This window comes from Poromitra crassiceps, assembly GCF_964638095.1.
Source record: "Poromitra crassiceps genome assembly, chromosome: 2".
Classification (NCBI taxonomy): Eukaryota; Metazoa; Chordata; class Actinopteri; order Beryciformes; family Melamphaidae; genus Poromitra; species Poromitra crassiceps.
Genome location: NC_139624.1, coordinates 41,532,744 through 41,546,562, shown reverse-complemented (window position 1 = coordinate 41,546,562; position 13,819 = coordinate 41,532,744). Strand labels below are relative to the sequence as shown.

The 13,819-nt window shown below is 46.0% G+C and overlaps 1 protein-coding gene across 1 annotated transcript in view; it reads left to right on the top strand.

The window, feature by feature from the left end:
• The window catches only part of col7a1l (collagen type VII alpha 1-like), a gene marked incomplete at its 3' end in the record, with an annotated part of 126,443 nt that overhangs the window by 93,612 nt on the left and 19,012 nt on the right, over positions 1 to 13,819 (top strand). The window contains exons 84-96 of the mRNA XM_083662175.1: positions 843 to 869; positions 1,028 to 1,087; positions 1,438 to 1,563; positions 1,864 to 1,935; positions 2,070 to 2,105; positions 2,970 to 3,029; positions 3,252 to 3,296; positions 3,436 to 3,471; positions 3,945 to 3,980; positions 9,981 to 10,037; positions 10,164 to 10,235; positions 11,672 to 11,743; positions 11,851 to 11,886. Coding sequence (XP_083518301.1) covers positions 843 to 869; positions 1,028 to 1,087; positions 1,438 to 1,563; positions 1,864 to 1,935; positions 2,070 to 2,105; positions 2,970 to 3,029; positions 3,252 to 3,296; positions 3,436 to 3,471; positions 3,945 to 3,980; positions 9,981 to 10,037; positions 10,164 to 10,235; positions 11,672 to 11,743; positions 11,851 to 11,886 — 735 coding nt within the window. The remainder of the gene's footprint in view (positions 1 to 842; positions 870 to 1,027; positions 1,088 to 1,437; positions 1,564 to 1,863; positions 1,936 to 2,069; positions 2,106 to 2,969; positions 3,030 to 3,251; positions 3,297 to 3,435; positions 3,472 to 3,944; positions 3,981 to 9,980; positions 10,038 to 10,163; positions 10,236 to 11,671; positions 11,744 to 11,850; positions 11,887 to 13,819) is intronic.

Below are 13,819 nucleotides of genomic sequence, written 5' to 3'. Positions count from 1 at the left end.
CAAGGAGGAATCTCTCGGATGTGGTGTAGCGTCACGGAACACTTTGTTTATATGGTCGCGTTCCGGTGTATGACATCACGTCATTGGTGATGTCACAACGTTCGAGGGAGCTATGACATCATCGGTGTTATGTCTGACATCGCCGATGACCTCACAGGTGAACTCTATGCTATGACATCATTGTCATCGTTGATGATGTCATCATCATTACGACGTTGGCGCGCCGGCTGGTAGGCATCGACTGCCCCAAGAACAGGCCTGACGGTGGGCCATTATGGACCGTTTCTACAGTGTATATATATATATATATATATACCGTATATATATACTCATCAAATACTGATGATATAGAGTCTATATCATCAGTATCTATATTATAGACTCATCAGTACCACATCCCACTGATTATGCCAATGTGATGGAGCGGGAATGGCAGTCACCCCTTCAAAATGTGCCATCAGTGCATAAAAATACCCCTCACCGCTCCCCTCGCCCACCCAGGCTGCATCTGTGAATGACGTCGGACCTCGGCGGGGGGAGCTCCCCTCCCGTCTCGCCTGTCAGTAAAACCAGTAGAACCGCGGCATGATGTTCCCCAGGCTCTATTTCTGTCTGACTGTGAGGCACTGGATTAAAGCAGACATCAATAATTCTCCTTGTTAACCCACTACGTCAGTACAAGGCTCCCACTACGTCAGTACAAGGCTCTCAAAACTCGGCCTACTCTTTAGTTCCCAAGTTGCCTGTCTTGGTCCATTTTTGAGAAGGCATGAAAGAGGTGTACAGGTGCAGATCCACTCCAACTGTCTGATCTCAGCTCTCTGTTTGTCCACTTTTCTCAGGGAGGAATCGGTGAAAAAGGACACAAGGTAAATTTAAAGGCATTCATTTGCAAACAAGCTATGATTTACACAATTACAAGATTGTGTAGGCTGCATTCTTTCAGATTGCAGCAGAGTGAAACCTGGGAGTTTCAATTGAAATTGTGCTTTATGATATTGAAACACAGGTTGTTGTGTGTGTTTAGGGTGAGCCAGGCATCGGTCACAGAGGGCCAGTAGGGCAGGCGGGTCCTCCGGGGCAAAAGGTGAGATTTGCCTTCCTTCCCCACTTTAAAAAAGCCGAGGCAGAGGCTAACTTGTAACACCCCAACAAAAGCAATTCATCCTCACACTGTCTTTCCATCGCTCTCACTTTAATTGACTCAGTTCCTCCTTTCACTTTTAATTTAGGGCAATTAATGGCCTCGATGACTCACTCGCTCACTTGAAATTGTGTACAGGAATGTGTAAATTGATAACGGCAAGAGGGACTTTACTTGAAAGCAATTATTTGGAAGTAATAGAACTGAACATCACACAAAACAAGTTGACGTATGTTTGTCAAACATTTCATTTCTCTCTCTCTCTCTCTCTCTCTCTCTCTCTGTCTCCTCAGGGTGAGCCGGGGGAGTCAGGACCTCCTGGTGCTCAAGGTATCCAGGGTATCCGTGGTAACCCAGGCATCCAGGGCAATCCGGGCCTGAGGGGTCACCCGGGCGATCTGGGAGAACCGGGGAGAGAGGTAAGGCGGACGGACGTTCCATAATGTATCACTGAATATGATCTTGGAATGGTCAAGAGTTGCCAGTGAACTCCCTTTGATCAAAGACAAAACAGAGTAAACGATGTGTGTGAAAAGATGCTGTGTAACTGTGAATGAAATTAGGAGAACTAAAGAGGACAGACATCAATCATACCATTAGGTTATGTCTTCACCTGTATTGTCAGTGTCATCTCACCTTTATAGCACCTATCTATCCTATAACAATCACAGAAAACATACACTGCATTCCCTGGTATGATGTGTAGTCTGCTCCTGCAGGGAGACAGAGGCAGACGGGGGAAGAACAGCTCACCTGGCACTCCTGGACCACGAGGAGCACCAGGACTGAAGGCAAGAAAACCATCTGCACAACAAACCAAATAGCATCTGTTCTGATAACTGGAGATCATAGTTTAACCCCATTAGTGAGCATTTGTTTGATTTCTTTTCACAATGTGACATTAGTGATGTTTTTTATTCTCAAGGGTCCTCCTGGTGCAGCTGGTGTGAAAGGAGAAAAGGTACATGATGTTTCAGTACCACTTCGTGTTATAGACCGAATCACAGTGATGTTGCGTTAACAACAAAAGTCACTTCAGGATAGACACCTGGCCGATTGATTTGAGTTGTGGAGATATCACAAACTTGTTTATTTCTGTTGTCATTTTCAGCCGTAACTGTAACGTTAAACAGCGGTCCGTCTGTCCGTGGAGCACTGATGATGCGTACGTCTCCAGCAAATTTGCATACGTTTTAATGGACAGAAAGTTCAATGGGGCTGAACTTTTTCTGGATGAACGGATTGGTTGGACGGTCTGTTCTCAGAGCAGAAATGGAGGAGCGGAAGTCGCCGCCATGACAGTTGCCCGATTTTTTTCTTTTTTCAAGCCACAATATTGTTATAAATATCAACAACTAACAAACAAATATCAAAGCTGGTGGGCTTTATGAACTCAAACTGGTTGACCGTTATATCAAGCTGGTCATTCAGTGGCGTTTTATTGCCACACAACTAACGTTAGCGCACAGTTAACAGCTATGTTTATGTTCCAGCGCTGAGCCCACGTCCTAACTACAGAGTGCTGTGCTTCCCCAGGTCATCTCAAAAACAACGCAACGGACACATCTATCCGTTTTATAATTAAGTCATATTCACGGTAAAAACAACCCCATACTGTTTGAAGGGCCCAATCATCACTGACATCACAATCACAATTATAACATCACTGATGACAAGAAATTGGCTTTAGCCAGAGAGCTATACCACTGAGCACGTGCGGCACACTAACGCATGGATTGGCATGCTGGCCATGCTGGCCGCAACTTTAAAAAAATGCTGCGTAAAATTAGATTATTAGCTTATATGATATTCTTATTCCCATTAGGCCGACAGTCTGCCAGGTCAGCCGGGTGCCAGAGGTGTAGCTGGCATTGCAGGCAGAAGGGTGAGCTCAGTACTTTGGATAACTTTACCTTTGGAAACAACATTTGACCAGGAATTGAATGCCACGGTCCGGAGAACCCTGAACCTTTCAAATGTCAATTCATCACATCGTCTTTTTTCCCTCTACTCTAGCTCAGACCAAACATTTACGTTCCCTAGCACATTCAGTACATTCAGTGATGTCCTGTGGATAAAGCAAAACTTTCATATTTATTTTCTACAGGGTGAAAAAGGCCCTCCAGGTGTCAAAGGAGGCCCTGGGCACTTAGTGAGTGACTAACATCACATTTAAAAGCTACACAACATTACGTTACGTTGCTTAATTTGAGACGCTTTAAGTTCCAATTATACATGCGTTGATTTGTATGAAACAAAACCGTGTTCTTTTCCCTGATGTCTTTTACTAGGGTCTGAAGGGCTTGCAAGGCAGCAAAGGTGAAAAGGTAAGGTGGTATGGCACACAATATCTGTATCATAACTATTGATTATGCAGTCAGTATCCACTTCATTAGACGGTGTTACAGTAGGTAGGACCCTACTTTCACCTCCAGAACAGTCTGATTTTTTAAGCATGGATTCAACAAGGTGCTGGAAACTTTCAAGGGTCTCAGTCCATGCCGACTTGAGTCCTTCCCCCTCCGCCCACCCCCGAAATTCACCAAACAAGGCTCTTGAATTAGTGAATAGTCCTTGAATTGAATGTCAAATTGGGCTCTATTGGGTTGTGATCTGGCAGATCAACTTTGGCCAGCTGATGCAGCCATTCTGTTTTTTTTGTCATGGATGGATGAGACAACTTATTCAAATGTGAAGAGATTTAATAGAACTTTGAGAACAACAACAATTTTCCTGACACCTGTAATTAAAATAATGTTTGTGTTTGGAAAGTGTTCCTAAAACATGTCTTTCTTTCTAGGGTGATGGTGGAATACCTGGAGTCAGAGGAGAGAGGGTATGCTGATTCTTCTGCATTCTTCTCTATTGTGTCAGTGATTCCCAAACTGTGGGCCGTGGCTCACTAGTGGGCCGGGGAGGTACTGCAGGTGGGCCGTGAGTGGTCTGCTACACCCGATTTTCACGGGCATAATATGCTAGCTTGTCGGCAAGGGGCTAAATAATGCTCCAAACATAGGTTAAATTTGGGCTAGGGAAAACTATTTCAAAGGGGTCCCTTGACCTCTTAGCTTAATTTATCTGGGCAGTGGTGGCCCAATGGTTAGAGAAGCGAGCTTGTGCCCGGAAGGTGGGCGGTTCAATCCCCGGGACCGGCAACGCGTTACTTAGTAACGCATTACTTTTTCAGTAACGAAGTAATATAAGGCGTTACAATTTCCAAAACAGTAATTATATTACAGTTAGGCTACTAATCCAAGTAACGCTGCGTTACTGCGTTAGATCATTGCCCGCCAGAATGCAGTGTTTTCTATGTAAAAAGAGAAGAAAGGAAAAAGTAATCCTCACGGACTCAGGTAGACCTGTCACGCCGCACATACGTCATGACGTATCTGCGCGACAGGTCAGAGAGTGTGGTTACTTCAAAACAAACTGAAGCAGCATGATGGAGGCTGAAGCCAGGAGAAGATAAATACGCGTTCAAAAGCTGGAGGTATTCATGCCATTATTTTGAGTTTGTCTCGGTCAAAGAGGCAAAGAACATTAGGCTATTGTCCTTTGTAAACTATGTGCGAGCAGCTTGGCAGATGCTACCTATTTGCACTGTTGACTCGCCCTAGCTCACTGGATTAACAGATACACTTTGGATAAATGTTGTGCACTTTGTTACTTTCACCTTCTGGTCAAAGCCTTCTGACCGTAGTCAGACGGCCCAGGGAATGTTGACAGATCATCATCACTTCTCTTAAAGCAACGAAGCTTGAAACGTTTGCATTGAGGCTGTGTTGTTTTATTACCACTCCGACAGTAACAGCATCTTTCTTTACTTTAACGTTATCTGTCTGACTCTCTCATTTCACGTCTTTTCGCGTGTGAAGCTAGCCAGTCTTAACACACCACTTCCTGTTCTTTCTAACCGAATCTCAAAGTAAAATGCCTTTGGGGTTTCTTTTAACAATACCAAAGCAAAAATAATTAATACAGTGACATGCTAGACATGTAACAACTTAAGTGTAAGGTATTTTGGGGTAAAAAAAGAAGAACTAGTAACGTAACTAGTAACGTAACTAGTAACGTAACTTCAATCATGAGAGGCCAGTTGGTAGGATTTAACTAACTTTATTTAGCAATCGGCATGCATGGCAAATACTTTGGCGCATGACTCCATTAGCCAGTGGCGCTGCTCTTGAGGCAAGAGGAGGGCATCTGCATGGCTAGGAGATGCCCCCCCCCCGTGGGGGATCAGGAGTCACGACTCGTTGGTGGCGGACTGGGGAGGTGGGTGGGGCAAAACAACGCTTCGGAGGACGGCTCAGGGGAGATGGACTGCCGTGAAGCTGCTGCTGCTATGATCGGCCAGAGAGAGAGAGGTGACGTAGAACCCTTGCTATATATATGAGAATTAACTGACGTCATATCTGACGACATTACAGACGTCATACTAAGACTTTGACTGACCACGTCATACTAGAACTTGACTGATGTCAGGGGGTGATCGGATTAGATTATGCACGAATGGCCTTCAGCTTGAAATATGGTCTAGAGACCTCACTTCAATCATGAGAGGCCAGTTGGTAGGATTTAACGAACTTTATTTAGCAATCGGCATGCATGGCAAATACTTTGGCGCATGACTCCATTAGCCAGTGGCGCTGCTCTTGAGGCAAGAGGAGGGCATCTGCATGGCTAGGAGATCCCCCAAAAGGAAGATCTGATTACCGGAGGTTAATTGAGATCTGCGGGCACCGGTAGTTGATTGAACTTTTCTGGCCTTCGACCTTTTAGCGACTTACAGCTATTTGCGGCTGGCGCTCCCAACTCGGTCGGGCCTTCGATCTTGGTACATTAGTAGTTTATTGTACTTTTCTGGCCTTTTCTGGCCTTCAACCTTTTTAACGACTTACGGCTACTTGCGGCTGGCGCTTCCCAAACCCGGACGGGCCTTCGATCTTGATCCCCCTACTTGCGGCTGGCGCTTCCCAACTCGGTCGGGCCTTGCGCGCTGCACGACTTGGCCTTCTGACTGACCCTGACTCTCTCTCTCGACTCTCTCTCTCTTCCCCCCAAAAATGATCCGGGAGATTTACTGCGCCTTACTGGGCGCTGTGCTTTTCGGGGAGCCACCACCAACGAGACATTTTGGCACGGAAGCCCGGGACACTGTTCGTTGCCATGCTCGCCGATTAAGGGAGGAGGGTTCTTTGGGCCACGGTATGGCTGCCTGCGCCGGGCGGGTGTAGCTGGAGAGCTGATGAAGACCAGCGGGAGCGTCCGCTTGAGGTGCAGGATGAACCAGGATCTTGTCATGTGATGACGAGGTGCGATGAGGAACGGGGGAGCCGGGGGCCAGTCTGAGGCCTGAGCCTGATGTAGCGAGCCATGGGGAGTAGATTGTTTCCAGAAGTTAGGATGACTTAGGGGTTGGTGACTTAGTGACTTGGGGGTAGGTGACCTAGTGACTTACGGCTGGCGCTTCCCAACTTGGCGCTGGACTTGGATGCCTTAGGGGTTGGTGACTTAGTGACTTAGGGGTTCCCGACTTGGCCTGGGTGACTTAGTGATATCCCAACTTGGCACTGGACTTGGATGACTTAGGGGTTGGTGACTTAGTGACTTAGGGGTTCCCGACTTGGCCTGGGTGACTTAGTGACTTGGGGGTAGGTGACCTAGTGACTTACGGCTGGCGCTTCCCAGCTTGGCGCTGGACTTGGATGCCTTAGGGGTTGGTGACTTAGTGACTTAGGGGTTCCCGACTTGGCCTGGGTGACTTAGTGATATCCCAACTTGGCGCTGGACTTGGATGACTTAGGGGTTGGTGACTTAGTGACTTAGGGGTTCCCGACTTGGCCTGGGTGACTTAGTGACTTGACTTGGCGCTGGACTTGGATGACTTAGGGGTTTGTATGGCGAACCAAATGTACAACGAGAAGTCCGGAATCCGAGTCCGGGTCCGGATCTTCCCCCTGACTTAGGGGTTCCCGGCTTGGCCTGGGTGACTTGACTTGGCGTTGGACTTGGGTGACTTCGGGGTTTGTATGGTGAACCGAATTGTACGATGAGGGGTCCGGAATCCGAATCCGGATCCGGAGGTTGTCTGCTTTTAACATGTATGTATGTATGTATTTTTTTTTTTTTTTTTTTTTTTTTTTTTTTTACCTTCCTCTTAGTTGTATTATTACTATTGTTATTAGTGGGCGTTTAATGATGGAATGATCGGATCACAGACCAGATAAGTTGTCAATCAACTCGCTTTATTTAATCAAAACACAAGGGACACCTACAGTACATGTGGTGTTTTCAAAGCAATGTAAATCAATATCCCTTTTTTGGTGGGGGGGGGATCCTTTGCGGGCAGCCGGAGCGGGGGTGGGCGTCCCCGCAGGTGCTACATGCGTGCAGGAAATTACATTTGGTATATGTGCACACGTTTTCATTGAAATATCTGCAAAGGGAGCTGGGGGTATGGGTATGCACCTGGGAGGACCCGCTGGTGGAGGGGACTGAAAGGCCGCCTTTGGGCAGAATTGTGCCGAGTGCCCCGGTTCGCCGCACGAGTCACAGGTGTTCACAGGCCGCCCGCTAACCAGCAACGTGAATATCTGCATGTCCATGATGGACCAGTCAAGCCGCCTATTTGCCCGAGTGATCATCAGGGCGGCTTTGGCGGAGAATGCTTTATGATATTGGTAAAATAGTTTACCGTGGTTGGAGTAGAGGTCCCCTATTAGCGCTAGATATTTGTCTAGCTCATGGCGGCGCTCTGGGTACACTTCGCAGATCACGTCACGGTAGACGCCAAACGTGTTCAGGAAGTCACATAAGGAAAGGTCTTTGGGCAGGCGGGGGTCGGACGACCTTAAATAAACGGGGCCATCTGGGTCACCCGTAACCTTCCTTTTACACTCGGGAGATGGCAGGAGTATGCTAACTAAATTAATGTCTCTGCCCTTTAAAATCTTTAAAACCACGGGCCGTCGCAGTGGCGCGCCCCGTGCCACGGGAGCGCGCGCTGGGCCTTCTCGTCGGGGCTATGCTGGCAGCCTGTGGTCCAGCCGCTTCGCCAACGTCTTCGTCAGACGCCTCGGAAAGCAGGTACGCTCCGTGGCCGGTCCGGAATAGGGAAGCGATGTCTAAGCTGTCGTCGCTGTCCATGGACAGCTCTGGCTCGGAACTCGACATACCAGGAATGGAGTGGGGAACGTTGAGATCTGCGGGGAATATCCACGGGTGGAGAAGGCTTGAGGATGCTGATTCGGTCTGCAGATGTGGAGCAAAACAACGCTTCGGAGGACGGCTCAGGGGAGATGGACTGCCGTGAAGCTGCTGCTGCTATGATCGGCCAGAGAGAGAGAGGTGACGTAGAACCCTTGCTATATATATGAGAATTAACTGACGTCATATCTGACGACATTACAGACGTCATACTAAGACTTTGACTGACCACGTCATACTAGAACTTGACTGACGTCAGGGGGTGATCGGATTAGATTATGCACGAATGGCCTTCAGCTTGAAATATGGGCTAGAGACCTCACTAGTTACTTTTTGAAAAAGTAATCAGTAAAGTAACTTTTATTACTTTTTTAAGTAGTAATCAGTAATCAGTAACTAATTACTTTTCCAGAGTAACTTGCCCAACACTGAGTGGAGCTGCTCAGTGGCCAGCAGATCAGACTGTGGTTGTACTGGGCAGCTCCGAGGTGTTAATGTGTGTGTGAATGTGAACAGGGCACTCCTGAAAAAGAGAGTATTGATCTCAGTGAGACTCCCCCTGTATAAATAAAGGTTAAAAAAAAAATCGGAATGAAAATACAGTAGGTTCAATGGGTACCCACGAGTCTCCCCTTTACAGATAAGGTAGCATTTTTCACAGCCTAGCATTAATAACTTGTAGATTGATTTCTTATGTTGTTGCTCATCACATTTTGTCTCAACAAATGTGTTATGCATGCAAATACTTCTGATGAGTAAGGGGGGAGAAAATGTTGTCAATCTGCTTTTGGGTATTTTGGGTATAATTTCCCTTATGCCCAAGTTCACATGCTCTGTTAATGAAATAAAAAATGTATAATATAAAAAACATATAGTGAAATACATCATCTTAGTCTTGTGTGTTGATCAGAGTTGTGATTTAAGGGTTGGGTGGGCCCCCGAAGATTTTCAGATTTCAAAGGGGGCCTTAGCATTCTTAAGTTTGGGAACCCCTGCTGTAGATACATCAGAATTTAGCTTTGATTGGCTTTAATTTGCCAAGTTTATGTGTGCTCAAGGAATTTGTCGAAGTGAAATGCCATGATACATTACAATTGATGTGCAAAGGATGATTAGGATTATACAGTATGTATGCATAAATGAGAGATTTTACTGGTAATGTTTATTTCTTTGGAAATTGCCATTTTATGAATCCCCATACCTGTACAAACATTTTATTCCTTGCAGATCTAGTTGCTACTTGTAGTCACAAATCAATGGAGACACTGCAGAGGAAAACAGAGGAAAACAAACTCCCCCCCCAATCTTGGTGTTCTCCTATGTCGCGTGCATGGTCGCGTGTTGCACACAAAGATCATATATACGGAAGATGAACACTCCAACTTACTTCCTTGACAGCTAGATCCACATTTTTCTTCTCGCCAATTCTCAATGGCTTCCTTGTTTTGCTCGGGAGTACAAAAAAACTTTAATTGGCGATTTTTTACATTTGTTGTCTGCACAGCCCACCACACAACAGCTTTTAGCTATTCAAGGAAAATTACGCTGGTGTGTGGAAATTAATGGAGAGCTTTCCCCTGTGATGGGCGTGGCCTATTTCATGCAGTGTCTCTATCCCTTCCTACAGGGGAGTGTGCTTCAAATCCATGGACCTCGTGGATATAAGGGCACCAAGGGAGAGGCGGTAAGATCCTCCTGAGGTTTGGGTTTGCTGCTATCTGCGTTCTTTCAACAGTCTGGATGTTCATGCGATTAAAGCAAGGTGAGTGAACTAAGTTACTGACAGCGTGTGTCGTCTGGTTTGACTCAGGGGATGCGAGGCCCGCCAGGTTTTGACGGAGATAAAGGAGAAAAGGGTGAAGATGGTCCTCCTGGATACAAGGTACTAATGCACACCGAGAACATTAGAATAAAAGCAAAGAAGAGTCGTTTCCGCAAGACAATCGGAACACTTTCCCACACGCACACATATGATCCTGATATGGACTTCAAAGCTCACACCCCATGCTGCCTGCAGTGCAGCTCTCCTGGAAAAGATACATAGGGAGGATGTCAAACCAGTCACAATCCAGTCTCTGATCAACAATTCTCCCTCCCTCCCCTGATATGTGAAGCGCTTTGAGTGTCTAGAAAGGTGCTATATAAATCCAATCAATTATGCATGATCAGTTTGTTCACTGCTTCTTCCACTGCCAATATATGGGGCAGCATAAGGGACAAATTTAAGACTACTGAGAAGCCGTCAGAGGCCATATCTTTGCCCAAGCCAGCTATGGATCTGGCCAATGATCTGTCAGCACCGGCAACTGAGAGACCATCAGTGAGGAATGAGAAGCAGACTATTGCTTTGTCTTACCTAGCAGTCCACTGGATCATCTATTGACTAGGCTGGTCATTAGCTTGTCTAAGCTGGCTACTAGCTTGGAGAGGCTATCAACCCACTGGATCATTTATTGGCTAGGCTGGTCATTAGCTTGTCTAAGCTGGCTACTAGCTTGGAGAGGCTAGCAACCCACTGGATTAGTTATTGGAAATACAAGGAAAATACAGAGCCAACTTACAATAGTTCATATTTATTTATTGATCATGTAATACATGTATGGGTGGAAGATGACCAATTGTAAATCAAACATGATAGTTTAAATCAGCCCAGTGAAATGAGGAAATTCGAATAAAAACTAAATTCTCAGCTCAGCAGCTGTGCTGCTAGTTGTTGGTGACATCTACTGACAGTTACACATCGATTACATATGAAGAAATTGACTTTGTCTGAGTATGCAGCGTAGTGGTCACATCTATAGAAGACTAAATCTAGGAAAGATGGAATGAAAAGAAAAATCCAACTGTCCACCTTAGCTTGTTTGCTAATAAACATGAGGGAAGAAGAAGAAGCTAATATAATGTTAGCTAGCCTAGGAAAGCCAATGAATGACCAGCCCATCCAATAACTAATCCAGTGGGTTGCTAGCCTCTCCAAGCTAGTAGCCAGTTAAGACAAGCTAATGACCAGCCTAGCCAATAGATGATCCAGTGGGTTGCTAGCCTCTCCAAGCTAGTAGCCAGCTTAGACAAGCTAATGACCAGTCTAGTCAATAGATGATCCAGTGGACTGCTAGGTAAGACAAATCAATAGTCGGCTTCTCATTTCTCACTGACGGTCTCTCAGTTGCCGGTGCTGGCAGATCATTGGCCAGATCCATAGCTGGCTTCTGCAAAGATATAGCCTCCGACGGCTTCTCAGTAGTCTTAAATTTGTCCCTTATGCTGCCCCATACCAATACTGTATTGGTGACTTTGGTACTGATCTTTACTCTGCAGGGCCTAAAGGGCGATGCAGGCACTAAGGGTGCATTGGGACCGTTTGGGGCACGAGGGCCAGTAGGCCAGAAGGTGAGGAAGGCAGTACACTTTGTTTACATTGGTTGGACAAACACTCATATTTTCTAGATTTGATAATTTTTCCTGTATCACTGTGTAATTGTCTTATTTTCTTACAGGGAGATACAGGGGTGCCGGCTGCCAATGGAACAAAGGTAGAGTAGACACATAAAAACACGCATACAGTGCAGACTACACATACAGTGCAGTCTACACATACAGTGCAGTCTACACATACAGTGCAGACTACACATACAGTGCAGACTACACATACAGCAGACTACACATACAGTGCAGTCTACACATGCAGTGCAGTCTACACATACAGTGCAGACTACACATACAGTGCAGTCTACACATACAGTGCAGACTACACATACAGTGCAGACTACACATACAGTGCAGTCTACACATACAGTGCAGTCTACACATACAGTGCAGACTATACAGTGCAGACTACACATACAGTGCAGACTACACATACAGTGCAGACTACACTTAAGCCTCTTCTAAACATGAAGTCTGGATCATGTCCGGCTAGCCAGAGCAGGATATTTTCCGGTTTTACCTTTCTAGACATGAGGAGTCTGTGTTTAGAAACAGCTGGAAATGGTCCGTATTCTCTCTGCCAGTGGGTGGGGGGAGGGGGTGCGGTAGCGTGTATCGATAACAAGAGATGTGATATGGAAACAGCTTTAGCGAATCTGTAACGAAACTCCATTCAAAAACATGCCGTTTTAACGGAGGATCCATTCCGACCATTCAGGCAATAACGAGGGGTGGCTATGTGCCAAAAATGAGCGCTTGCCTTTGTTACATCAGCCAAAAGCCGCCCAGTCAAAATAGTGGTCGCACCGTCGTCAATCACTGTGGGTGATTTATTTTACAAGTGGCATTCAAGTCATATCTGACTAGTTTTCAATTTATTTCTCTCCACAAAAGTTAGGCTAGGCCTATGTCTCGATATAGGCTGTCAGTCAGTCAGCTCCTCTCCGCAGCTGTGTTAGCTTGGATGCTCACAGTCACAACACTGGCTGGCGTAGCTGCCTCACAATACTTGGCTGCATCCAACTCGAGACAACTATTCAGACTCTCCTGGAGACAATCTTTCTCAGAAGAGATTAATGTTACCGACAAATCTGGAGACTTTTTCTGACATGGGATTAACATTACCAGCAAGCAGCAGTAAGCAGGCAATGACGATAGCTGGGTAAATCCTAGTCTCGGCTCCCAGACGTTTGGTGAGCTGCGCCACCAAACGTCTGGGAATTTCACTGTCAGAAACTGTGTCTCCGAGCCCGGCGAGAACCGCCGGCAGCAGACACGCCTACATTTATTATTAGAATTTTATTTGGTAGCGGCAATGCCATTTAGTCCTAACACAGAGCATGAAGCTGATATGCTCCAAACAAAATTTATAGCTGTGGTTTATTTTACAATAATTTTTCCTACCCGGAAGTGGTCCGCTTGCTACTGTGAAGTCATCAGCAGGCTCTGTAACGTTAGCCTCGGGAGTCGGGTTTATCGCTGGGGGAAAGACCTCTAGCCGCCGGGGCCGGATGAAACACGTCCTATTAACAGGTTATGTTTGTTTCTAAGTGATTAATATGTTTCTCCGCAAATGTGACGATGTTTTGCGAGACACCGGTTCTGCATGAGAACTGCCCCCAGAAAGCAGGCCCGCCCACAACACTCATGATTGGTTCTCCGATGCAAGGCTTCCAACAGCGCCACCTAACATTATGCAAAGATTTAAATAGTAATATTCTCAGTCTTACAGGAGTGAAACGGATTAAGACTGAGGGCTGAGTCTAGGTAAGTCCCACTAGCATCGATGCTAAGTTAGCAAAGTACCCGAGCAGCTGAAGCACATGGCTAATTAATATGGATGTTAACGTCCATATTAATTAGCCATGTGCTTGCACGATGACATGTGTATTGGCGATGTCAAAGTGTGGCGATTGACGATCTGACTGAGGTCAAGATCGCACAACTCTAGTAGTAGGCTATCATCTCTTTGTTGCATTTTTAAACTGGCAGATGGGGGACAAAGAAACAATTAAACTTTTACTTGTTTACTCACCTAAT